This window comes from Elgaria multicarinata, chromosome 1, assembly GCF_023053635.1.
Source record: "Elgaria multicarinata webbii isolate HBS135686 ecotype San Diego chromosome 1, rElgMul1.1.pri, whole genome shotgun sequence".
Classification (NCBI taxonomy): Eukaryota; Metazoa; Chordata; class Lepidosauria; order Squamata; family Anguidae; genus Elgaria; species Elgaria multicarinata.
This window is the reverse complement of record NC_086171.1, coordinates 151,539,514-151,565,117: the sequence shown is the minus strand read 5'-3', so window position 1 is coordinate 151,565,117 and position 25,604 is coordinate 151,539,514. Positions and strand designations below refer to the sequence as shown.

Here is a 25,604-nt window from a genome sequence, read left to right as displayed (position 1 = left end):
CCGCCTGGCGCCTACACTGTACTCCTTTCATCGCCAGCTGAAGACCTTTTTATTCTCTCAGTATTTTAACACTTAATTTTAACTTAAATTTAAATTTTACTGTTTTAACTCTGTATTTTAATTTTATATCAATTTTGCTGCGTGGTTTTTATCCTGGTTTTGCTTTTTATTTTGTATTTTGTATTTGTGCTTTTAACCTGTTGGTTGCTTTATTATGGTTTTAATTTTTCTGAACCGCCCAGAGAGCTTCGGCTATTAAGCGGTATAAAAATGTAATAAATAAATAAATAAGTATTCATGCATTTGGTTGAGTTCCCACCCTTAACAGAGAGCAATGAATTGTGAGAGCAAGCAGGCTGGCAGCGAAGCGAGGAAGGCTACTAAAGAGCGGCTGCACAGCCACCACAGCAGCATAGCCACAGCAGCAGCATCTCCTTCCCAGGAGGGGACTGCGGAGCCAATCAGCGGAATGGAAGGGTGGGGCCAAAGAGGCAGACCCAGCAAAGTGAGATCTCTGCTTTGTTCTGTCTCCAGTTCAACTTGAGGCTCACAAAGGCAAACCTCCAATGCAGCTCCAGGATTACAGTTGCTGATTTCTCCACCTACCTGTTCCCGGTAGTCTTGCAGTACCAGAAGTAGTCACTAGTTAATGGGGCTGGGGAGGAATTTTACCTGTGCACCAGTTGGCAAAGACTGTTTTTTGCCTTCCCCATTGCAAGATTAATTGTAAATAAGTTGATCTGGACTATCAGTAAATTCTTTGTGGATGCTCCATTTTATAATATTTGGCACAACTTACGTAGGCATGATAGGCATTGGGATGGATCTGTTTGTCGGGGGAGGGGGATTGAACTCCCTGCTCCCCCATGGTGAGGATTCTCATAAGGGATCTTGGGGATGTGGTGCCCTGGCCCTTCCAACCACCACCAGTGTTCCTGGCATGAGGGCCAGAGAAATTGGTCATCAACAGTCTGGCCAATTACAGGATCCTTGCCCTATGCCACCACCAAGGCCAGATCTATACCAAGCAGGTTATGAAAATGGTATGAAAGCAGTATTTAAGAGGCAGGAGCCACACTACTGCTTTATAGTGGTATTGAAGTGCATGGACAACTGTTGGGCCCATGACACAACCAGGATGATCAGGGGTCTGGAAACAAAGCCCTGTGAAGAGAGGCTGAAACAACTGGGCATGTTTAGCCTGGGGAAGAGAAGATTGAGGGGAGACACGATAGCACTTTTCAAATACTTAAAAGGTTTTGACACAGAGGAGGGCCAGGATCTCTTCTCGATCATCCCAGAGTGCAGGACACGGAATAACGGGCTCAAGTTACAGGAAGCCAGATTCCAGCTGGACATCAGAAAAAACTTCCTGACTGTTAGAGCAGTACGACAATGGAACCATTTACCTAGGGAGGTTGTGGGCTCTCCCACACTAGATGCCTTCAAGAGGCAGCTGGACAAGCATCTGTCAGGGATGCTTTAGGGTGGATTCCTGCATTGAGCATGGGGTTGGACTCGATGGCCTTGTAGGCCCCTTCTAACTCTACTATTTTATGATTCTATGATTCTATGATATACCGCTTTCATAGTGCTATATCCTGCTTGGTGTAGATCTAGCCCAAGCCTATTGAAGTGAGTCAATAAAAGTTGTGGTCAATTTATTCATTCTGCCAGACCAGACATGTTAATTTCCTTCCTTCTTTCCTTCCTTTTTGCTGCTTGCAATCTTCCTTTGTTTGGTGGCTGCCTGTGCTGCTCAAGTCTACGCAACACGACCCCAAGAGCTCATCCCTAGTCCCTTTTTATTTCAATAGATAACACACTAGACTTATGCAAAGAAATGGGAATGTCCATTGGATCAAGACTCTGAGCGCCCATAAAAATACCCAACATTGAGGCCATAGAGTGCAATTTAGAAAACAGAACTTTTAGATTTCTTTGCAGAAATACTTTATATCATTTCATGCTAACACCAGTCCCCCCTCTCATTTATCAAACTATTTAGATCCCAAACCACTTATAGCATACAAGTTCCTGATTCCATGGATTGGTATGTATTACGTCTCATTAAGTCATTGTATTTACTTTTATATTTGTAGGCCAATGTTTTAAAATTCAATACTTTTCTTATCTCCAGGAAGTATGTTTATTAATTTGAGTGTGCTTGAGGGCTTATGTTTCAGTTGTACTTATTTGGCACTACTAGAGCATTGTTGGCTCTTAAATGTGTGGTACTAAATTTGGAAATTTTGGATTTTTAAAATATTCTGAGGATGAGACATGCTGTGAAAATAATGTTCACGTTGATCACACCTAAATATAAAATATGTATTTTGGGGATTGTAGGGAGATAAACATTCTGCAAATAATATTTTAAAAATATTCTAGTACAGGGATAGGCAATGTGGTGCCCACCTACCCCATTGCGCCCCCAGGCACCTTTCCTGGTGCCCACCTGTTCCTCCCGCTTAAACAAAAGCAAAACAAAAAACTATTATTATTTTTTACCTGCAGCTGGGATTGCTGTGAAATAGGTTTCTGTGGTTGCTGAAAACTGGGTTCAAATGAGATGTTTAGTCTTCTTTTCACTCAAGGAATAGCTAGACCAGCCGATATCCCGGGCATCCCAGGAGCAGGGGGTGATGATTCCTCCCTTGCCCCAGGGTATCGGCAGGCCCTTTTTTCCCACTTTTCTTGCGGTCTTGGGATGATCCTGAGACCACAGAATGTGTGGCTGGGTGTTGCGGGTTGTCCTGGCCCCTTGCGAATAACCACAAAAAGAGCCAGGACTCAGGAGCTCTGTGCCCATTGGGGGTGGGTGGAGCGGGGAAATGTTTTTTTTTAAAAAAAATACTTACAGTTTCGCATGAGCTCTCGTGCACTCCTTCGCCAATCAAAAACAAAAACAAAATGGCGGCCGCAACGTCCTCTTCCTCCTGGGATGATGCGTGCATGTGTAGACAGAGGGGGAGATATCACAATAACCATATCGTGAGGTCATACCCCCTCTGTCGCACTAGGCCCAGTAGGTCTAGCCACGGCCTCAGTCTTTTGAGCAGGTTACTTGTCCTTTGCCACGCCTTCCATGGCAGTTATATTGTGTTGTTGTCCAGGGCAGTTCCTCAAAGTGCCAAATGTGTCCATGGCCCCCAAAGGTTGCTTCTCCCTGCTTTAGCATGGCATGGAAGTGAATTCTGATGGAATGGTTTCCTACTGTCCCCTGAACCAATTCGGTGCCTCTTTCTGTGTGTCAGATATGTAAATTGTCATTCTCCTGCAGGATCAGCTCCTTGATCTGTAGCATGGAATTGACCATCTGGCCACTTAAGCCATTTTTATGAGGGGCGGTGGCAATGGTTGCCCAGCCGCACCTTTGCCGGCCTTGAGGTAAAGCTCTGGCTTACTCTTGATTTGGATTTGAACTTAATGGGTGGTACTTAATAGCAATTATTTTAGTTTCTCTGGGCTGGATGTGTGTTATTTGCTGGCATTTATTTATTGTTGTTATTATTATTATTATTGTATTGGATTCTTAGCATGTAAGCATCTTTCAGAGGGTTGGTCCCTCAAAGGTGGCCTAAAACATTTGTTTAAGTAATACATAAATAAACACATGAAATCTTTTGGCTTGTGCTTCTAATCTTCTTCTTTCCCTTGGTAGGAAAGGGGTTACTGATCCTCAATGGGCCAAAGTGGCAGCACCACCGAAAGCTGCTGACTCCCGGATTCCATTACAATATTCTGAAGCCTTATGTGGCTCTCATGGCAGAATCAGTCAAGGAGATGCTGGTAAGAAATTCCGTTGCTACTTTCACAAAGTCACTTCTTAAATTTATATTAGTGTAATACATTTGTTAGGCCATCCAGGAGACCACTGCATGCACACACACACACACACACACACACGTATCACACACACACACACCCCAAGATCTTTTTTTTGGTGACTTTTTGGTTGGCATAATAAAGATATTATACTAACATGGATTTGGGGTTGTTGTTTTCCCCTTTCCTTATAACCAACACTGCCCTTAGCTAGACCAGGCTTTACCACGGGGCGAACCCTGAGATTGTCCCTGTGCGTCCACATGATGCACAGGTGATCCCAGGATCAGGGAGGGATCATCCCTCCCTTGCCCCAGGATAGAGCCCTCCACTTTGGACCTGCTTTTTCTATGGTCTCAGGCTGAGCCCGAGACCGCAGAACATGTGGCCCATTGCTACGGTTTCACCCAGCTCTGTGCGATTCCTTGCATGGAGCCGGGACCTGCGCCCATCGGGGATAGGGTGAGGGGAGCGGGGAAATTAAGTTAAATTTTTAAAAAGACCTACATTAAGTGCATGAGCATTCGTGCGCTGCTTCTCCTTTAAAAAGAAATGGCGGGTGTGACGCCTCTCTTCCTGAGGTCTTCCCTTCTCCATCCTGAACTATCAGGTAGGTCTAGCTAAGGCCACAGTTACCTTTGCTTCTTAAGGTCTGCATATTCAGAGCATGTCAGAAGGGGCTCTACATGTGTGCCAAAGTTCATACATGCCCCTGGCCCAATCACAGCCTCCTTCTCACATGGAGGAATTCTGCATGTGTGCTTGGTACATATGTACATTAGTATGCATATAGAGCCCTTTGCAACACATTCTAGATGTGTGGAGGATGTGGTGTGTGTGTGTACATGCAGGCGGGCACTGACATTTCAGAGGTGAGGCCAATCTACACAGCCTTGCGACCCTCCTGACATATTCTTTAAACCTAGGAGGTGGCATTTGAATCCCTCTATAGTCAATGATTAACTAGCTCCTGAAAAGCTCCCAAGATGCCCTGTTTCCTTCAGGGTCCACATTTAGCCAGCTACCTCTAGAGTACACTGCTGAGTTTTGAAGCCCCTCCCAGGGCAGAAATACACATTGGTCCTATTCAAGTGTTCTCCCTCATGCTATTCCAATTACTCAATGAAAGAGAAAGCAGGGACATGCATACTTTTGCCATACCTGGTTGCCTCTTCCAAACATTAGTCGTGGTGGTGGTGGGGCTTACAAAGTGGGGAGCCTGTTCGATGTGTATAGAACACATGATTTAGAACTCAGATCGCACACAGAGTTCTCAACCATGTGAGGACTTGGTATACATACAACAGCGGGGACAATGTGTAATCCATCTTCAGAGTAGTGGACCCTTGCTTTAATTTGGGTTTACATATCTTGCTATAGGTTTGCTAGCATCTCTAAGGTTTAGCTAAACATCCTTTATAACTTTGATGTTTTCATATAGCTACCTCAACAAAATATGACCCAGTATCTGATAATGAATTATCCATCCTCTGCTTTCTGTCCCTTTCCTAAAACTTTAGGATAGATTGGAAAAGATGGTCCTCAAAGACACCACAGTGTCAGTGGAGATGTTCAAATATGTGGCTTTGATGAGTCTTGATACCATCATGAAATGTGCCTTCAGCTACCACAGCAATTGTCAGACAGACAGGTCAGTATAAGATGCCTTCTTCAGCCAAAGTGGAGACATGGCCCTTCTTCTCTGCACTAAGGGCTACCACTGGCATGAGAAATAACCACAAGACCCCAGTGAGTTGTATCTGCGTATGCTTCCACTTCGATGTGGAAGGAACTTTTTCAGCAGCTACTGGAGCATCTCAGCAACACCATATGAGTCGGACTTGGAATGCCATGTAGAGACATCGAGCTTCTTTAGATGAATGTTTTATTGTACACTCATGGCTGACCACTCATGGATCTTTGTGGGTCATTTTGATGATACAGTGATCCTCTTGCACATCTCCTGCTCTGTCTCCTGGTTTTAGCGTTGTAAATTAATCCTCAGAAAAGCCAATTTTTTTAAAAAAAAATAAGACTGTGGGCACTTTCCCCTGAAGTAGCTTTGGAGCTTATAAATATTAGTAATAAGACAGTTCCTGCCCTGACTTCAGGCTTACAATCTAAATGATATGATATGACATACAAGGAAAAAGCAATGAGGAAGTAGGAGGGAAAAAGCAAGCTGGGACACTAGTTCTCAATGTTAACATTCTTATCCCAAACAGCTTGGAAGGAAACAGCTCAGGTAGCCTGATGAACTGACTGCTGCCACCTAGGTAACATTTGGTGAGAGCCACAAGCAGTGGCTCTCTCAGCTGCAATGCGGAAATAGCCTGGCTTCTCCTTTTTCTCCTCCGCAGCCTGATGTGACCTTTAGGCATGTTGTTTTCCTGTGCAACAGCCTAAGCAGTCGAAGATGAAAATGATTATGATGGCAGCGCTTCCTCCTCTTCTACCGACTACATATTACAGTTTTACTCTTTTTTTTGATGATGATGATATTATGCATAGCCTGATGCTATGCATTTGTACATGGAAATCAGTACCACTGTGTAAGACACTGTGTAGTAGTGTCTTCTCTTATATCTCTTCTTCCTCATCCTTCTGTCCACAGGAATTATTCCTATGCTAATACTGTCTTCGACCTCAGCTTAATGGCTATTCAGAGATTGAAGAACCCTTTGCACCACAGTGATCTCATTTACTGGTTCAGCTCCCAAGGGCATCAGTTTCGCAAGGCTTGCAGACTAGCCCACCTTCACACTGGTATGTTCACAGTCTACATCTGCAGAGGGGAACCACATCAACTCAGATTGTCTCCCTGCCCCCTCCATGGACTGGCTGATAGCTGGGGGAAGGGTCTCTCCCATGACTTCAAGGATGTAACTCCATCCTCTGACATCATCAAGCCCCTGGATGAAGCTCTTCCCATTGGTGCTTTCGCCTGAGAATTGGCTTCACTCACCCCTTGCCTTCCCTGCAAGGGGAAGGGGAAAGATAAGAGAAACATGCTTGGCGCATGTCTACATGAAGGGTTTGCCCAGCCCCGGGGTGGCTTCACAGTAGCGGCACATCATCTACATGATGCAGCTGCCATTGCGAAGCCATCTGGGGGCAAACTCTGGAAACTCCACTCCAAAAAAGTCGGGCACTTACCCTGACTTTTTTGGCAGCGGAGCCCATGGTGCCCCCTGATTGGTCAGCATGGGTGGCACTGAGCACTCAGGCTGTTGACTGAGAGGTCCAAGAGCCCTGTGGTTCATCATTTCATCACTTGCCACACATATGTTAGACCCGTTGCCCAAGGCGTGTTGTGGTTTGAAAGGGTGTGTGTGTTATGGTTGGGGGGAAAAAATGATCTCCCAGGTTTTGTGTGTTCAGTTCAACCACCGTAGATTTTCCACAGATCTTTGCTTAGCTCTTTACTCACTGTTTATGTCTAATACAGATAATGTAATACAAGAGAGAAAGAAGTCTCTCATGAATGAGAAAGAACTTGAAAAGATCTTGAAGAAGAGGCATTTGGACTTTCTGGATATTCTTCTTTATGCAAAGGTGATCATTGTAACAACAATACATTTCAACCCACCTAAGTGCTGATTTTACTAAATCAGCAATACTATATACAGTCGTGTGAAAAAGAAAGTACACCCTCTTGGAATTGTATGATTTTACATAGCAGGACATAATAACAATAATCTGTTCCATAGCAGGTCTAAAAATTTGGTAAATGCAACCTCAGATGAACAACAGCACATGACATATTACACCGTGTCATGATTTATTTAACAGAAATAAAGCCAAAATGGAGAAGCCATGTGTGAAAAAGTACACCCTTACTGCTTCCATAGGAATTAAGATGCTAAGTAGCAGACAGGTGCTGTTAATCAAATGCCCGTGATTAATTGATTATCAGCAAGTATGGCCACCTCTATAAAAGCCAAAGTTTTTTCAGTTTCCTGGTCTGGAGCATCCAGGGGTGTGTTAACACAATGCCAAGGAGGAAAGACAGCAGTAATGGTCTTAGAGAAGCAATTGCTGCTGCCCATCAATCTGGGAAGGCTTATAAGGCCATTTCCAAAAAATTTAAAGTCCATCATTCTACAGTGAGAAAGATGATTCAAAAGTGGAAAACATTCAAGACTGTTGCCAATCTTCCCAGGAGAGGATGTCCCAGCAAAATCACCCCAAGGTCAGACCGTGCAATGCTCAGAGAAATTGCAAAAAAAAACCCCAAGAGTTACTTCTCAGACTCTACAGGCCTCAGTGAGCGTGTTAAATGTTAAAGTTCATTACAGTACAATTAGAAAAAGACTGAAGAAGTATGGTTTGTTTAGAAGGGTTGTCATGAGAAAGCCTCTTCTCTCTAAAAAGAACGTGGCAGCACGGCTTAGGTTTGCAAAGTTGCATCTGAACAAACCACAAGACTTCTGGAACAATGTCCTTTGGACAGACGAGACCAAAGTGGAGATGTTTGGCCATAATGCACAGCTGTGTTTGGCGAAAACAAAACACAGCATATCAGCACAAACACCTCATACCAACTGTCAAGCACGGTGGTGGAGGGATGATGATTTGGTCTTGTTTTGCAGCCACAGGACCTGGGAACCTTGCAGTCATTGAGTCGACCATGAACTCCTCTGCATACCAAAGTATTTTATAGTCAAATGCGAGGCCATCTGTCTGACAGCTAAAGGTTGGCCAAAATTGGGTCATGCAACAGGACAATGATCCCAAGCACACCAGCAAATCTACAACAGAATGGCTGAAAAAGAAAAGACTCAAGGTGTTGCAATAGCCCAGTCAAAGTCCAGACCTCAACCCAATTGAAATGCTGTGGCGGGACCTTAAGAGAGCTGTGCATAAACAAATGCCCTCAAACCTCAATGAACTGAAGCAACGTTGTAAAGAAGAATGGGCCAAAATTCCTCCACAACGATGTGAGAGACTGATAAAGTCATACAGAAAATGATTACTTCAAGTTACTCCTTTTTTAGGGAAGGTACTTGAGAGGGTTGTGGCGGAGCAACTGCAGGCACTCTTGGAGGATACTGATTATCTAGATCCATTCCAGTCTGGGTTCCGATCTGGTTACGGGACTGAATCAGCCTTGGTCACCCTGATGGATGACCTTTATCGAGAGAGGGACAGGGGGAATGCAACCCTGTTAATCCTGCTCGATCTCTCAGCGGCTTTTGATACCATCAACCATGGTATCCTCCTGGATCGACTCTGTGGGATGGGCATCAGAGGCACTGTTTTACAGTGGTTCCGGTCCTACCTACAGGGTCATTTTCAGAGAGTAGCATTGGGTGATCAGTCCTCGGCCTCTTGGCAATTGAGCTATGGAGTGCCACAGGGCACCATCTTGTCCCCAATGTTATTTAACATCTATATGAAGCCATTGGGAGCGGTCATTAGGGGATTTGGAGCTAAATGCCATCAATATGCTGATGACACGCAGCTCTATCTCCCTGTGAAAACTGAATCAGGTGAGGCTGTGCAGGTCCTGGACCAGTGCCTAGACTCAGTAATGGGCTGGATGAGGGCCAATAAACTGAGACTGAATCCTGGCAAGACGGAAGCCCTGTGGGTGAGTGGTTCCCGAGTCCGGGAGACAGGCTCATTGCCTGTTCTGGATGGGGTTGCTCTACCTCTGAAAGAACAGGTTCGTAGTTTGGGAGGTACTCTTAGACCCATTTCTGTCGTTGGAGGCTCAAGTAGCCGCCACGGCTCAGAGTGCCTTTTACCATCTTCAGTTGGTTCGCCAACTACGGCCTCTCCTGGACAGGGATAGCTTGACCACGGTGGTACAGGCATTGGTAACCTCAAGATTGGATTACTGCAACGCGCTCTATGTGGGGCTGCCCTTGAAGCTGCTCCGGAAGCTGGAGCTAGTGCAGAATGCTGCAGCTCAGCTGTTGTCTGGAGCTGCCCCTTTCCAGCATGTAACTTCTCTGCTGAGGGAACTGCACTGGCTGCCTATTCGCTACCGGGCCAGGTTTAAGGTTCTTGTACTTGTGTACAAAGCCCTAAACAACTTGGGACCAGGATACCTGAGAGAGCGCCTTCTCCCTTACCAACCTGCCCGGTCACTGAGGTCATCCGAGGGCCTGCTCCTGGTGGTTCCACATAGATCCATCCTCCGATTGGAATCCACCAGGGGAAGAGCCTTCAGCGTGGTGGCACCCCTCCTGTGGAATTCCCTGCCTCTGGAGGTCAGGCAGGCGCCAACCTTGTACTCCTTTCGGCGCCTCCTGAAAACATCATTATTCCAAGAAGCCTTTCTTTAACATGCAGCCTTGGATTACTGTTATTGCTTCTTTTAAATTTTGTTTTAACTGTTTTTATTCTGTTTTTATTTTCATTTTACCTTGTACACTGCTCCGAAATTTTTCAATGGGGAGCGGTATATAAATATTCTAAATAAATAAATAAATAAATAAATAAATAAATAAATAAATAAGTTATTGCTGCTAAAGGTGGTTCTACAAGCTATTGAATCATAAGGTGTACTTACTTTTTCACACATGGCTTCTCCATTTTGGCTTTATTTGTTAAATAAATCATGACACGGTATAATATGTCATGTGTTGTTGTTCATCTGAGGTTGTATTTACCTAATTTTTAGACCTGCTAAGGAACAGATGATTGTTATTATGTCCTGCTATGTAAAATCATACAATTCCAAGAGGGTGTATTTTCTTTTTCACACGACTGTATGCAATACAAAATAAAAAGCCAGTTAGAGTGTAAAACCAAAAATTAGAGCAAAATAATATCTTAACCTCTATAAGATGATTTTTAGAGATATGCATTTACACATTTCCCTAAAACTTAAAAAAGGGACGCTGAGCCTTTCTACATGAGGCTTTTATTGCGCATTCATGAGTGCTTTCTGGTGGTAGTTAATGGGTCCTTTACATGATGTCATCCTTCCCCAGGACCTTTCCCACTCTTTGTAACCATTTCCCCAGCTTTTTATAAGTGTGGTATTATTGAGAAATGGCAGAACGAGACTCTCTTATAATTGTGCAATTCTGCTATGCCACAGCACCATCTAGTGGTTGTGTAATGAAACATATAGAAAGGCAGAGAAAGATGCCCCACCCCCACATCTGGACAAAAAAAATGTGTAAAGGAGCTGATCTTAATTCTGCAAAGAATCCACAAGCAGATGCTTTGGTAAAGGTGCAGGTTAAAAGCCACATGTAGAAAAGCCTGCTCTGATGCTCCTTCTCAGGGAGCTCATTCCAACAGTACAAAAAAGAAAAAAGAAAAAAAGAAGACTTGCAATTATCCATTGCTGATCTCATCTGTCTATTAGACTCCTACAATTGAGGGCCTTGCTAGACGAGGCCTTAGCGTGCTGTGAGGCCCGGTTTCCCTGCTGTGCGTCCAGATGACGCACAGGGGAATCCGGGGTCAGGCCGTGCTGAAGCCTCCCCTAACGCGCCATAAGCGAAGTCTCTTATGGCGCGCCTTTTCTGCAGCCCTGGCCTGAGGCTGGGGCTGCGGAACGTCTAGCAAGGTCGTGGCTTTTTGCAGCTACTCGCTTACTCACGAGTAGCCGGGAAAAGCCATGGACTGGGCACTATGTCCATCGGGCACAGCTCAAACGAGCGCTGTGTCCATCAGGCCGGGGGGATCCCAGGGGGGGAGATGGGGGGGAAGGCCGGACCGGCAGGAGAGGGGGAGGGCGGAGGGTGGCACAGATCGGGGATGCAGGATGGAGGGTGGCACAGATCAGGGATGGAGGGCGAAGGGTGGCACAGATCGGGGACGGAGGGCGGAGGATGGCACAGATCGGGGACGGGGAGGGAGAGCGGAGGGTGGCACAGATCGGGGACGGGGAGGGAGGGCGGGGAAAGTGTGGGCAGGAGGCATGGGAGGGGATCAGGAGCGGATGGGGGGGCTTAAGTAAAAAAAACCCACTTACCTTCTCCGGAGTCTTCGGGGCACACGTGGCCCCTTTAACAACAACAAAAATGGCTGACGCTGCAGGGCTTCCGTAGTCCCTGCGCGTCATGCGTCTAGGAGGCAGGGTGGGGCGTGCTAAAGTTAGCGCGCCATCGCCCCGCCTCCCTGCCGGCTTATCCGGCATCGTCTAGCAAGGCCCATAGACACAAGCAAGGGAGAAGTGTTTTGTCATGGCAGGTTCTGCTGTCTAAATTATTCAGGCACAGCTTTAAAGTTAAGAACCAGCATCTTTAATCTGGCATGGAAATTAATTGGCAATGAGTACAGCAGCCACGACAGTGGTATATGTTCACATTTCCCAATGTTTGTTAAGAGGCGATCAGCAGCATTGTGTCACAGCTTCAGAGGCAGTTCCACAAAGGAGCATATTACAGGAGTTGATCTTAGGAACACTTGAATGGCAGTGGCAAATCTCTAGTCGGATCCAACTCTCTAAAACTTCACATCTCAGGGTGGGCATCAGGGGAAACTTCAGGATAGGAGCTCACTGCATGTGGGCTAGCACCCGCAGAGCAGAAAGATCAGTCACCTCTGGGAGTGGAAACTGAAGAGGTTCCCTGCTATAAATGTTGGAGGCAGGATTCTTCTTCTTAAAAACTGTCCTGGTGAATGCTAAAGTCCAGTGATGTAACTTGGCCAGGATAATTAAAATCAATCCTTTCCAGCACAAAATAGTTGATCTGTTTGTGGAACCAGATGGGTGGTATAACAAGATTGCCAGGCCCGTGACATCACAGGTTATTTCCTCACTGCTATTTTTAACGTACCAGCAATTTTAAATGGCATCGCTGCCTGTTTTTCTTTCAGCTCAGTTTCACCAGTGCTTGTGTGCATAGCTCCTAAAACAAATATACTGAAGTAGTACACCTAGCAGCGTGGGTGGAGGGTGGAGAAATATGCAGATACTGGCATATTTATTTATTTATTGCATTTATATCCCACCTTTTTTACTCCAAGGAACCCAGGGTTCCTCTTCACTTTTTCCTCACAACAACAATCCTGTGAGGTGGATCCTGTGAGAGTCTGTGACTGGCCCAAACTCACCCAGTGGGTTTCCATGGCTGAGTGGAGACTAGAAACCGGATCTCCTGACTCCCAGCCCAACAATTAAGCCACTACACCACACTGGCTCTAGAAATAAGACAGATGGGAAAGAAGAGTGTCAGGGAAAGCCCTAATATTCATGTTTTGCATGAATTCATAGGAGTTGAGATAAGACAGGAAACATTAACATAGTAGCTACAATACACTCTTTTGCATTTCCCCATATCTTTCAGGATATAAACTCTCAGGGTATGCATTATTTGTTGCACACTATGCTGAATTAAAACCACCATCAATGCCTGCACTCCATTAAGGACTATATAGACTTGTTCTTGCTGCTTGCCTGGACCTGAGAAGCATTTGGTGGCCACAGTACATGACGTTTAACACTGCGTTCAGGTGGTCAAGTCTGCTCATAACTCCTGCCACTTTGGTTTTGCAGCAGCCCATGCTAGGTATTACAGGAGTTTGGGTATTTGTGTAAATGTGAAATCCAGCATAGCTTAGTAAAAATGATTCAAATGCCAAATCAATTGAATCTTTGGGATTCTTTCAAAATGCATCTCTTTCTTAATCCCCTTGTTAAGCATGTCTCTCCCTACTGGGCAGTGAATAAGCAAAATGAAAGTTAAATAAGTATGACATAATAAGCTCTGTGTCAACACTCTATCGTAAACTCTCTCTCTCTGTGTTAATAATGACAGCTGGATTCACCTGATGATTGCACACAACATCATGTATTAGATGTCATGTCTGCACAGAGATCTATAGGCATAGGGTGGAACAATGCAGTCTGATACCAATGTGTGGACATTGTGCATTCCGTTTTTGTGCAGGCAGTGTGATGATGCCAGGCATCTGCCACTGAGGACTGCTGGTGGCAACATGGCCATATTTTCAGCACCAGGTTAATACTTTCCTCTACTGCCAGGCCTTTGATGGATTTTATTTATTTATTTATTTATTACATTTTTATACCGCCCAATAGCCGAAGCTCTTTGGGCAGTTCACAAAAATTAAAATAATAATAAAACAACCAACAGTTTAAAAACACAAATATAAAATACAGTATAAAAAGGACAACCAGGATAGGACCACGCAGCATATGATGGGTTGTAAGCCATGTAAGCCAGTTGTTTAATCAAGTCCCAATATCTTATTTTAACTATTTTTGGCTGTTTAAAATTGTTTCTAAATTTTGTATGTTAAAGATATGATGATGATGATGATCATCATCATCATCATCATGTATTTGTGGGTTGTAATTTTCTGTGAACCACCCAGAAAGCTTTGGCTCTTGGGGACATAGAAATAAATGAAATGACATGTCTCCAGTAGAATGTTGGCACAGAGCTATAGAATAAAAGCGAACATCATGAATGGTGCTTTGCAATAGTTCTTCCGGGAATCTGTTGCTACCATTACTCCTCCGCATGTGCTGTAAGATTTCCTGCTTTTCTTCAGACAAACAGGAACTCACATGTGCACCAGGAGACAATAACAATATGCACTGACCAAAGTACATCAACATTGCTGGTCTCAGACAATAAATTTCTTATGAAGAAAAAAGAGAAGGCTGTGGTTTGGAAACAACAACAGTATAATAGGAGTGATAACACTCAAACCACAAAAACATCAAAACAACTATCATAGATGAATAATTCAAAAACTTTACAAATGTACAAAGAACAGGCACATCAACAATATTTCTAGGATGTTCACACTTAACATTTACAACAAAGCCTGCAATATAAACTCCTAGGCCATAGCTAGACCTAAGGTTTATCCCTGGATCATCCAGGGGTCAAACCTGTTCATCTAGGTTACACACAGGGGATCCAGTGCTCAGGCAGGGGCGAACCCTGGATGATCCCAGGATAAACCTTAGGTCTAGCTGTGGCCCAAATATACATATAATGAACTATTCACATAAAGCGTGTATATATATATACAGTAGTCTGGTACAAATAGCTGTTTCGAAGATTCTTCCTCAGTATTACGCTGAAAGATAATTCAAAAACACCATACTCAACATTTATAAACCAATCACATACATCGTTCTGCAATGCAAATAAAACAGAAAATTTTTGGCCTCACCAACTGGTTTACAAAAGGAGCCACGGCTACACAATTAGAAAGGAACCCACCAGGGTTTATCTAAGAGAAAGATAGTGAGATTTATCATTTGTAAACAATTCACAAACTCAGTAAATGATGCACAGGTATGCTAAAAAACTGTCTAAGCTTACCACCATATCATTCTTACGTCCTCCAAGCCGACAGAAATGCTCTCAGAACTTAAAAGAGATTTCGAAAAAGCTCCCAGTTCTTATAGTATAGTTAAAGTGACTTAATTGGCTAAAAAATCACCTCAAGGGAGGAAAGCTGTGTTAGGACTAAAGTAGCATTTAGTCCTAAAGGTTGAATACAATTCAGTCGATGTATCCACTCGGCTTCCCTTTGGAGAAGCTCCTTATTCAAATCACGATGATTATACTGAAGGGGAAAGATCCTGTCAATAACAAAAAACTGGAAATCGTTATAATGATGATGGTGCTCAATAAAATGTTGAACTAGTGGTGCCTCCATTATACCATTTCTAAGTTTGGAACAATGTTCAATAATTTGTGCCCGTATACTCCGCATAGTTTTGCCCACATAAATTAAACGACAAGGACAGATGATGATATAGACCACCTTCTCTGTAGAACAATTGGAAAAATATTTTAGATCAAAGGTGCGATTTTCTGTAGGATGTTGAAAGTTCTTAATTTGTAATGCCAAATTGCATACTGAACAGCCCCCACACCTATAATGTCCTTTTATACTATGTGTGGGGTACCTTGGTGGATCTATATCTGAATGTATTAAATAATCTCTAAGATTCTTAGTCCTTTTCCAACCAATCCGTGGTGGTGCCGCACATCCTGGAAGATGGTTAATAATATGCCAATGACGATTAATAATTCTCATAATAACAGTTGCGGATGGTGAATAGTCAAATGCACATGATAGTCGGTCAGTGATTGGACGTGGAGATCTGGTCAAAAGAGAGTTCCTGGAAACTGCATTCACGCGTCGTTCAGCCTCATTAATCACCCTATGGGGGTATCCCCTATCTTGTAGTGATTGGCGAAATGTTACTTTTTGATCATTGAAATTTGAGTGATCCGTTGATATGAGTTTAAAGCGAAAAAGTTGACCCACCTGAAGATTATTTCGTAAATGACAAGGATGGAAAGATGAAAAATGAAGGAGAGAATTCCTATCCGTAGGTTTTACAAAGGTCTTAAAGCATAACACATTATTTTTCCGATATGTAATTGTATCCAAAAGATATTGACCTAATATCACTCTGAAAGGTAAATTTAATATGGTCATGAAGTGTATTCATCCAGTCTTTAAAGGCTTTGAACAAGTTTGGGTTTTTATAAATCAAAAAGATATCATCTATAAAATGTTTATAGACAATTATCTCTTTATAAAAGGGATTTGTTGTAGGATGGCAGATATATAATTCCTCCAAATTAGCCATAAATAAGTTTGCAATGCTAGGTGCAAATGGGCTCCCCATCGCTACTCCTTTTACTTGGAAGAAAAATTCATCAGCAAACCTGAAGTAGTTTTTTCCCAAAATGATGTCAATTAGTTGTAACAAAAATTGAGTCGGTGGAACATTATTACTGCGCTTATTTAGATAAATTTCTGCAACAACGCGGGCTTCATCATGTGGGATGCTGGTATACAAAGCCTGCACGTCCATGGTGACCAATAAAGATTGAGATGGAACATGTAGTCCCTCGAGCTTATTGATAAAGTCCATAGTATCTCTTAGGAATGTGGGCGTAGCTGCCACCAAAGGTCGTAAAAAAGAGTCAACATATTTCGAAAGTGGTTCAAGTATTGAATTTGACGCTGACAAAATTGGGCGTCCTGGTGGAGGAAACATGGGCTTATGTATTTTAGGAAGTATATAGAAAACAGGAACACGGGGGAACCGATTCTGAAGAAACTCAGCCGTTTTTTCATCGATATGGCCTGCTTAGACAGCCTCTTCAACAACTGTTTTTATAATAAAGGCAATATGGTTCGTGGGGTCAGACCTAATTGGTACGTAAAAAGCAGTATCTCTTATTTGTTTATAGATCTCATTTAAATAGTCCTGATGTTTCAGTATTACTATAGCGCCCCCCTTGTCAGCCTCTTTTATGACAATCGAAGGATCATTGGCGATTCACTGTAAAATATCATAATCCTTATTGGAAAGGTTGTGCCATGTCCTAGGAGGATTAGATGATAACCTGTCCAAATCTTTCAGAACTAATCTTTCAAATACTAGAATATTAGGATTATGGGTGGCTGGAACATAAGTCGAAGGGGGACGTAAAACATGCTGTATGCCAGGATTGTCATTGCCAAACTTATCTTTTAATTTGATAAGACGTATGAGGCGAAAAAAGTCAATCTTTGTTCGAAAGGCATTATACCTAGGGGTGGGCACAAATTTCAAACCCAAGTTCAGAACCCTTCTTTCATCACGCGTTAATATCCTGTCTGAAAGGTTAACAACTAGGTCCTGTTTCGTCCCCTGCGTTGGGGGCGGAATGAGGAAAAATGATCCCTTCTGGTCTGTATAGGTCTGTTCCTTAAGACTCTTGCCGGACCCTCATCACCAGAAGTGCCAGTCGAATCATCAGCCGTATCTTGACTATCTACATCAGTAGGAATATATGAAGAGTCCTGCCAAGTCACCCGTTTAACATTTTTCTTAAATGAATGTCCCTCCGTAAGCCAGCTATATACTCTTGACTGAGCATAATCCCTCTCATCCCTTGCAAATTTTCTTATTTTAATATTTTTTAATTCATTCTGAAATACAAGAAGATCTTTTTGAAAGTCCTGGCATTTAGTAGTAAATGCCTCCAGAGGCATTAGTCCTTTAAGAGCTGTTTCTTGATTTTCAATTTGAATTGTTAATTGGGATGATTCTTCCTTAGATTTTTCTATAATAAGCAACATCAAATCAAAGGAACATTTGTTAAGGATCGAAATCCACTTCATTTTAAATTCATTGTCATCTCTAAATAGCATAGGCATCTTATTAATTCAAAGCCCTCTAGGTATTCTACGGGCTCTACAGCAGTCCATAAGAGATGTTGCATGTAAGTTTAATTTTATCAATTTTTTCTTAGAATTTTTCATTGTGATTTGAATAAGGAGCTTCTCCAAAGGGAAGCCGAGTGGATACATCGACTGAATTGTATTCAACCTTTAGGACTAAATGCTACTTTAGTCCTAACACAACTTTCCTCCCTTGAGGTGATTTATTAGCCAATTAAGTCAATTTAACTATACTATAAGAACTGGGAGCTTTTTCGAAATCTCTTTTAAGTTCTGAGAGCATTTCTGTCGGCTTGGAGGACGTAAGAATGATATGGTGGTAAGCTTAGACACTTTTTTAGCATACCTGTGCATCATTTACTGAGTTTGTGAATTGTTTACAAATGATAAATCTCACTATCTTTCTCTTAGATAAACCCTGGTGGGTTCCTTTCTAATTGTATAGCCGTGGCTCCTTTTGTAAACCAGTTGGTGAGGCCAAAAATTTTCTGTTTTATTTGCATTGCAGAACGATGTATGTGATTGGTTTATAAATGTTGAGTATGGTGTTTTTGAATTATCTTTCAGCGTCATACTGAGGAAGAATCTTCGAAACAGCTATTTGTACCGGACTACTGATAGATAGATAGATAGATAGATAGATAGATAGATACGCTTTATGTGAATAAATTTCTTATGGCAGACATTGCCATTTCTTCCTCCAGGGCATGGCTATTGTTGATAGAAATTGTCAGCTGAGGAACCTTCCCACTCCCTTGAATTAAAACTGTACACGCTGTGATTTACTATAAGAAGATGACTTATACCAAGTCAGACCATAACTCAGTATTGTCTGTTCTGATTTGGCAGCAGCTCCCAGAGTTGTAGACAGGACTCTTTCCCAACCGTACCTTAACTGGCAATGCCAGGGATTGAACATGGGGCATTTTGCATTCAAAGCATGTGCTCTACCTCATCATCCATGTACTATGACACACTACATATATTCAGCTTGATGGGTCACACATTGTTAGAGTTGCATTAATTAGGGATGCATTAAAGGAACTATGGATGATGATGATGATGATGATGATGATGTTAGTCTGGGGTTTAGCAACCTGCAGGGGTTGGGGGCCAGTTCCCCACACCCAGAATTTACAGGCCTTAAATACAGCTAGTTTTTGCAGCCACCCTGGTAAATTTCAATGGCAAATTTGGTGGCATTGGAGGGAGTAGCAGGGGCCACCAAAAAGTCAATGGGAGCTGCATGCAGCCCATGGGAAACATGTTGTCTACCCCCTCTGTTAGACATTGGATCTTACCAAGACCATAAAATCCTGTTTTCCCTGTGTGGTTAGGATGAAAATGGAAATCCATTATCAGATGAAGATGTACGTGCTGAGGTGGACACGTTCATGTTTGAAGGTCACGATACGACGGCTAGTGGACTCTCTTGGCTCCTGTATTGTATGGCCCAGAACCCTGAACATCAGCAGAAATGCAGAGAGGAGATAAAGGAACTTCTTGGGGATCAGGAGCTTATTCAATGGTCAGACTTCCTCCTCCTCCTCCTCCTCTTCCTCCTCCTCTTTCTTCTTCATACTTTCTGGGTGATATTCTTGATGTGTTCTAAAAGATGAATATGACCACAGGCGTTTGGCTGTTTAAATCCCATAGAGGCATAGAAGATAGGCATGTGATGTGGAATGAGGATGCTACAACCAGCTCTTCTTTGTATTTCCACATTTCAAGTATTGCTCTGCTTTCTCCACTGGTGTACTATGTCATAAATTAAAACACACGCTATTTCAAATCAGATTTACTAAATCTTGCAAGAGCTATGGCTGCCATTAATGTTATAGGATATACTAATGCATCTAATGTAAACAATAATATTCTTAATGGATTGGCTTTTACTGCTACGTTGTTAGAAAGTTTCCTTCACAAAATTCAGCATGGGATATGGCAGCTTATCCAAAGATTTCAGATAAAAGATTCGGACCACAAATAACTCTAATTATTAGATAAATCTCCACTTCCTGCATTTTAAAAAATAAACAAACTGCAACACAGGGCAACAGTAGTTTGCAGAGAAAAGATATGTGTGAGGGTAGTAAGTCAGAAGCTCCATTTCCCCAGTTATGAGCACTAAGAAAAATTAAGATTCCAAAATGGTTTGGATGTACTATTTTGTTTTGGCTGGAGCAGTGGCAACATCTCTTCCTGATTCTGTGGACCTCTGGATATATTTGGATTTTTTAAGCTGTGCGCTGGATACCATCACAAATTAGCTGCTGCAGGGGAGTAGGGGACTAATCACAAAAATCTTGGGAAAGCCCCCTTCTCTCTCTCTCTCTCTGTGTGTGTGTGTGTGTATTTCTAACTCTGGTTTCTCTCTCTCTCTTGCTCCTCTTTTCTCTCTCTGATTCATGGCCCTTCTTGCCTGCTCTCTCTTTCGTTCTTCTCTTTCTCTCCCCCTGCTCCACCCATGCAATTTAATCAAGCAATTTCTCCGATGATCTACATGGAGGAGAAGAAGTGGCCCTGGCAAAAATTGCCTGGAGGAACCCACCCCCACCAAGGTACCTGTCGTCCAAGTTTCTTTGATGGGCTGTGCTACTCCTCCTTGCAATTGTGTTCCATCAGGGGGTATACATTTTTTCTCTTTATTCAAGTGAATGGAGTTACTCCCTGATTTATTTGAATAGGGAAGGGGTGGGGACTGGTAAAAAACAATGGCTGGAAAAGGGGTGAAGACCCTGTTGTCCTTGCAGTCAGGATCTTATGCAAGGGAGTTGGGCTTAGAAAGCTCGTGAAAAGCCCAAGTCATTCCTCCCTTTACTCTCCAGGCGGAAGAGGAGCAGATAGCTGCATATAACTCTCCACTGCCAAAGCTTGGAGGCCTTTAGGCCTTCTGGGTGGAAGCTGAGGGTCTCCTCAAATATCCTTGCCCTACTTGTACAGACCGCCTCTTTCTCTTTTCCTCAGTCATTTCTAGTATCAAGGCTGTATTCACATTACACATTTTACTTATATATAGGGTTAATATGTGACCTTTGGGTCTGACATTTCCCATTTGGGTTTGCACAGATGAACTCCTTGTGGTTTGTTTGTCCTTACTTATGTTTTAACTTACATCTCATTAAAAATTGTGTCATTCAGGGATGACTTGGGAAAGATGTCCTACACCACCATGTGCATTAAAGAGAGCTTTCGGCTTTACCCTCCAGTACCCATAATAGGACGAGAGCTGAATTCACCTGTAACGTTTGCAGATGGACGGACTTTACCAAAAGGTCTGACTCCCACCCCACCCTCTTCTTTCTACAGAGATTTTTCCACTTCAACTCCTGTTGTATGTTTTTAAAGCAGTCTTTAATATTTAGAGCTTTATCACACCAGCATTATATTGTGCAGTCACTGCGAATTTATTTATTTATTTATTTAATTTGTTTTATTACATTTATATACCGCCCCACAGCCGAAGCTCTCTGGGTGGTTTACAACAATTAAAAATAGTAAACATTAAAAGTATACAAAAATTTAAAAAACATAAAAACAGTATAAAAACAACAACAGTATCCATTTAAAACAACAATTCTGGGGTCCATTAAAAACAAACTTAACGTTATTAAATGCTGCTTAAAATGCCTGGGAGAAGAGAAAAGTCTTGACCTGGCGCCAAAAAGATAACAATGTTGGCGCCAGGCGAGCCTCATCGGGAAGATCGTTCCACAGTCGGGGGGCAACCACTGAGAAGGCCCTCTCCCTTGTTGCCATCCTCCGAGCTTCCCTCGGAGTAGGCACTCGGAGGAGGACCTTAGATGTTGAGCGCAGTGTACGGGTAGGTTCATGTCGGGAGAGGCGTTCCATCAGGTATTGTGGTCTCAAGCCATGTAGGTCTTTATAGGTTAAGACCAGCACCTTGAATTGGCTCGGAAACATATAGGCAGCCAATGCAGGCGGGCCAGAATCGGTGTTATATGCTCAAATCTCTCTGTTCCAGCTATCAATCTGGCCGCCACATTTTGCACAAGCTGCAGCTTCCGGACCGTCTTCAAAGGCTGCCCCATGTAGAGGGCATTGCAGTAATCTAATTTGGAAGTTACCAAAATATGGACAACTGAAGCTAGGTTATCCCTGTCCAGATAGGGGCGTAGCTGGGCCACCAACCGGAGTTTGTAGAAAGCACTCCGTGCCACCGAGGCCACCTGAGCCTCAAGGGACAAAGATGGTTCTAGGAGAACCCCCAAGCTACTAACCTGCTCCTTCAGGGGGAGTGCAACCCCATCCAGAACCGGTTGAACACCCCCCATCCGATCAGAGGAACCACCCACCAGCAGCATCTCAGATTGAGTTTCAGTTTATTAGCCCTCATCCATTCCATTGTCGCAGCCAAGCACCGGTTCAGGACATCCACAGCCACACCTGATGAGGATGAAAAGGAGCAGTAGAGCTGCGTGTCATCAGCATACTGATGACAGCACACTCCAAAACTCCGGATGACCGCACCCAACGGTTTCATGTACATGTTAAACAGCATGGGGGGCAAGGCCGACCCCTGTGGAACCCCATACTGAAGAGTCCACGGGGCCGAGCAATGTCCCCCAAGCACCACCTTCTGGAGCCGTCCTGCTAAGTAGGAGCGAAACCACTGCAATGCAGTGCCCCCCACTCCCAACTCAGCCAGATGTTCCAGAAGGATACTATGGTCGATGGTATCAAAAGCCGCTGAGAGATCAAGGAGAATCAACAGAGTCACACTCCCCCTGTCTTTCTCCTGACATAGGTCATCATACAGGGCAACCAAGGCTGTTTCTGTGCCAAAGCTAGGCCTGAAACCCGACTGAAATGGATCCAGATAATCAGTCTCATCCAAGAGTGTCTGGAGCTGGCCCGCCACCACCCGCTCAAGGACCTTGCCCAGGAATGGAACATTTGCCTGTAGTTACTAAGATTTTCCGGGTCCAAGGAAGTTTTCTTCAGGAGTGGTCTCACTACCGCCTCTTTCAGACGGTCTGGGACCACTCTCTCTCATAGAGAGGCATTAATCACCTCCTTGGCCCAGCCGGCTGTTCCATCCCTACTAGCTTTTATTAGCCAAGAGGGGCAAGGATCCAGTACAGAGGTGGTTGCACGGACCTGTCCAAGCACCTTGTCAACATCCTCGAGCTGTACCAACTGAAACTCATCCAAGATTACAGGACAAGACTGTACTCTGGACACCTCACTAGATTCACCTGCTATAACACTGGAGTCTAAGTCCTGGCGGATGCAAAAGATTTTGTTCTGGAAGTGCCTAGCAAATTCATTACAGCGGGCCTCAGATTATTCTACCATGTCCTTGGGACCAGCATGTAATAGCCCCCGGACAACTCTAAAAAGCTCCGCTGGGCGGCAAATTGAAGATTTAATAGTGGCAGCAAAGTGTTGTTTTTTTGCTGCCCTCAGTGCCCCTGAATATGCCTTACTATAGGCACTTACCAATATTTGATTGCATCCACTAGGAGTTCGTCTCCACCTGCCCTCAAGCCGTCTCCTATTTTGTTTCATCGCTCTCAGCTGTGGGGTATACCACGGAGCCGTACGAGCTCTACTCAGGAGAGGGCGCTCGGGAGCAATCCTGTCAACCGCCCGGGTCATTTCTGCATTCCGCAGATCAACCAGGGTTTCGACAGGAGAGCCAGCCCTATCAGCCGGAAAACTCCCCAGAGCCCTTTGGAAACCATCCGAATCCATTAGTCTCTGGGGGCGGACCATCTTAATAGGTCCCCCACCCTTGCAGAGGGGAAAAGCTGCTGTAAGTCTAAACCTCAGCAAGCAGTGATCCGACTATGACAAAGGGACTGATGTAAGGTCCCCCACTTCCAGATCACCATCTCCATGTCCAGTTGTGAAAACCAGGTCAAGAGTGTGCCCCGCTACATGTGTTGGGCCGATGACATGTTGGGACAGTCCCATGATTGTCATGGAGACCATGAAATCCTGAGCCGCCCCGGATAAGGCACCCTCGGCATGAATGTTGACATCCCTCAGAACCAACAGTCTGGGGGATCTCAGCAGTGCAGCCGAGACCACCTCCGTCAGCTCACCTAGGGAGTCTGTTGAGAAGCAGGGTGAGCGGTACACCAACAGAATCCCTAATCTGTGCCGCTGACCCAACACAAGGTGCAAACACTCCAGACCAGTAGTCACATGGACAGGGAGCCTGCAGAGGGAGATAGAATTCCTATAGACCACAGCAACCCTCCCTCCCCAGCCCTCAGGTCTACCCTGATGCTGAACCAGGTACCCCGGTGGGCATAGCTGGGAGAGACTGACTCCTCCCTGCTCACCCACCCAGGTCTCAGTTATACGTGCCAGATCGGCTGCCTCATCCACAATTAAGTCGTGGATAAGGGAGATCTTATTATGCACCGATCTGGCATTTAAGAGCAGCATCAGGAGGCCCGAGGGCTGGCTGATAGAGCAACCAACAAACCTGCGGGTGCAAGGAGGACCGGAACATGGCACAGCCATTAATTGTCTTTGAATTGCATGCAAAGGACTCCTTGCCACAGCCAATACGCAGCTCACACACATCCCCACCACCACGTCCACAGATATGCAGATATGCAACGTTGCAAATAGGAAATATGCATGATTGCATCACATCTTCAGCTTCATCCCATGTACCTGCTTCCCTCGGATTATCCCCATAGTGCTAAGCTTTCATGGTTGTTGTTGTTTTTGCTACTGGGCAACAGCGATCCTTTGCATACAAGGAAGTGGGTTTAAGGGGTGAAATGTAAAAAATCACAAAAAATCAACGGATGACCCAATTCAATTCAAATTTGGTATGCTTAAAGCACTCCCTAATATCTATTACTGTGCCAATTTTGGTGCCTTTATCTTTAAAGCTTACGCAGATGTAAGCATTTATTTAAAATCCTGCTCCTGAGCCCCAGCGGTGGCTCGGAAGATACGCTCAAAAAGTAGGGGCTAAATACTAGGGATGTGCTCCGCTCCGATTAGGAGCGTAGAAGCAGTAGCGGATTGGCCTGCTCCGCCTTACCCAGAGGCGGAGTAGGAGCGGACCGCGGACCCCCTAGAAGCAAGGCGAAGAGAAGCGACCATTTTTCGGAGCTCCGAGTTCAGTCGGAGCGCTCCGGTCGCCATCTTGAAAACATTTCGCCATAGGATTGCATTGCGGCAAATAATCGCGCATAACTACGTTGTTTTTGAAGCTATCGTTCTGGAAATTCTTGTGCACAGAGAGTCGTGGATGGGGGTCATTTTGAGACCACTCTCACCTCTCTGCGTGCTGTGGTTCACGTGCAATATTTTTTTAAAAATCGGGTCAACCGCGGGGCTCAAACTGCGTTTCGGCTTTTCGCCCATAGGATTGCATTGAGGGAAAGAATCGGGGATAACTGGGGGGGGGTTTAAGCTATCGTTCTGAAAATTCTTGTGCACAGAGAGTCGTGGATGGGGGTCATTTTGAGACCACTCTCAACTTTCTGCATCGTACGGGTCGCGGGCTAGAAGTTTTTTAAAAATAGGGTCAACCGCGGGGCTCCGTTTCGGCTTTTCGCCCATAGGATTGCATTGAGGGAAAGAATCGGGGATAACTGGGGGGGGGTTTAAGCTATCGTTCTGAAAATTCTTGTGCA

The 25,604-nt window shown here is 44.2% G+C and overlaps 2 protein-coding genes across 3 annotated transcripts in view; one reads left to right on the top strand and one right to left on the bottom strand.

Annotated features, from left to right (window-relative positions):
• PDZK1IP1 (PDZK1 interacting protein 1) overlaps positions 1 to 25,604 on the bottom strand; it is a 355,951-nt gene that overhangs the window by 100,758 nt on the left and 229,589 nt on the right. The window lies entirely within an intron of this gene.
• LOC134407410 (cytochrome P450 4B1-like) overlaps positions 1 to 25,604 on the top strand; it is a 43,493-nt gene that overhangs the window by 6,613 nt on the left and 11,276 nt on the right. For both annotated transcript variants that reach the window (XM_063139177.1, XM_063139187.1), the window contains 7 exons: positions 2,009 to 2,053; positions 3,665 to 3,792; positions 5,349 to 5,479; positions 6,443 to 6,594; positions 7,277 to 7,383; positions 19,311 to 19,501; positions 21,115 to 21,248. In XM_063139177.1, the coding sequence (XP_062995247.1) occupies positions 2,009 to 2,053; positions 3,665 to 3,792; positions 5,349 to 5,479; positions 6,443 to 6,594; positions 7,277 to 7,383; positions 19,311 to 19,501; positions 21,115 to 21,248 (888 nt within the window). The remainder of the gene's footprint in view (positions 1 to 2,008; positions 2,054 to 3,664; positions 3,793 to 5,348; positions 5,480 to 6,442; positions 6,595 to 7,276; positions 7,384 to 19,310; positions 19,502 to 21,114; positions 21,249 to 25,604) is intronic.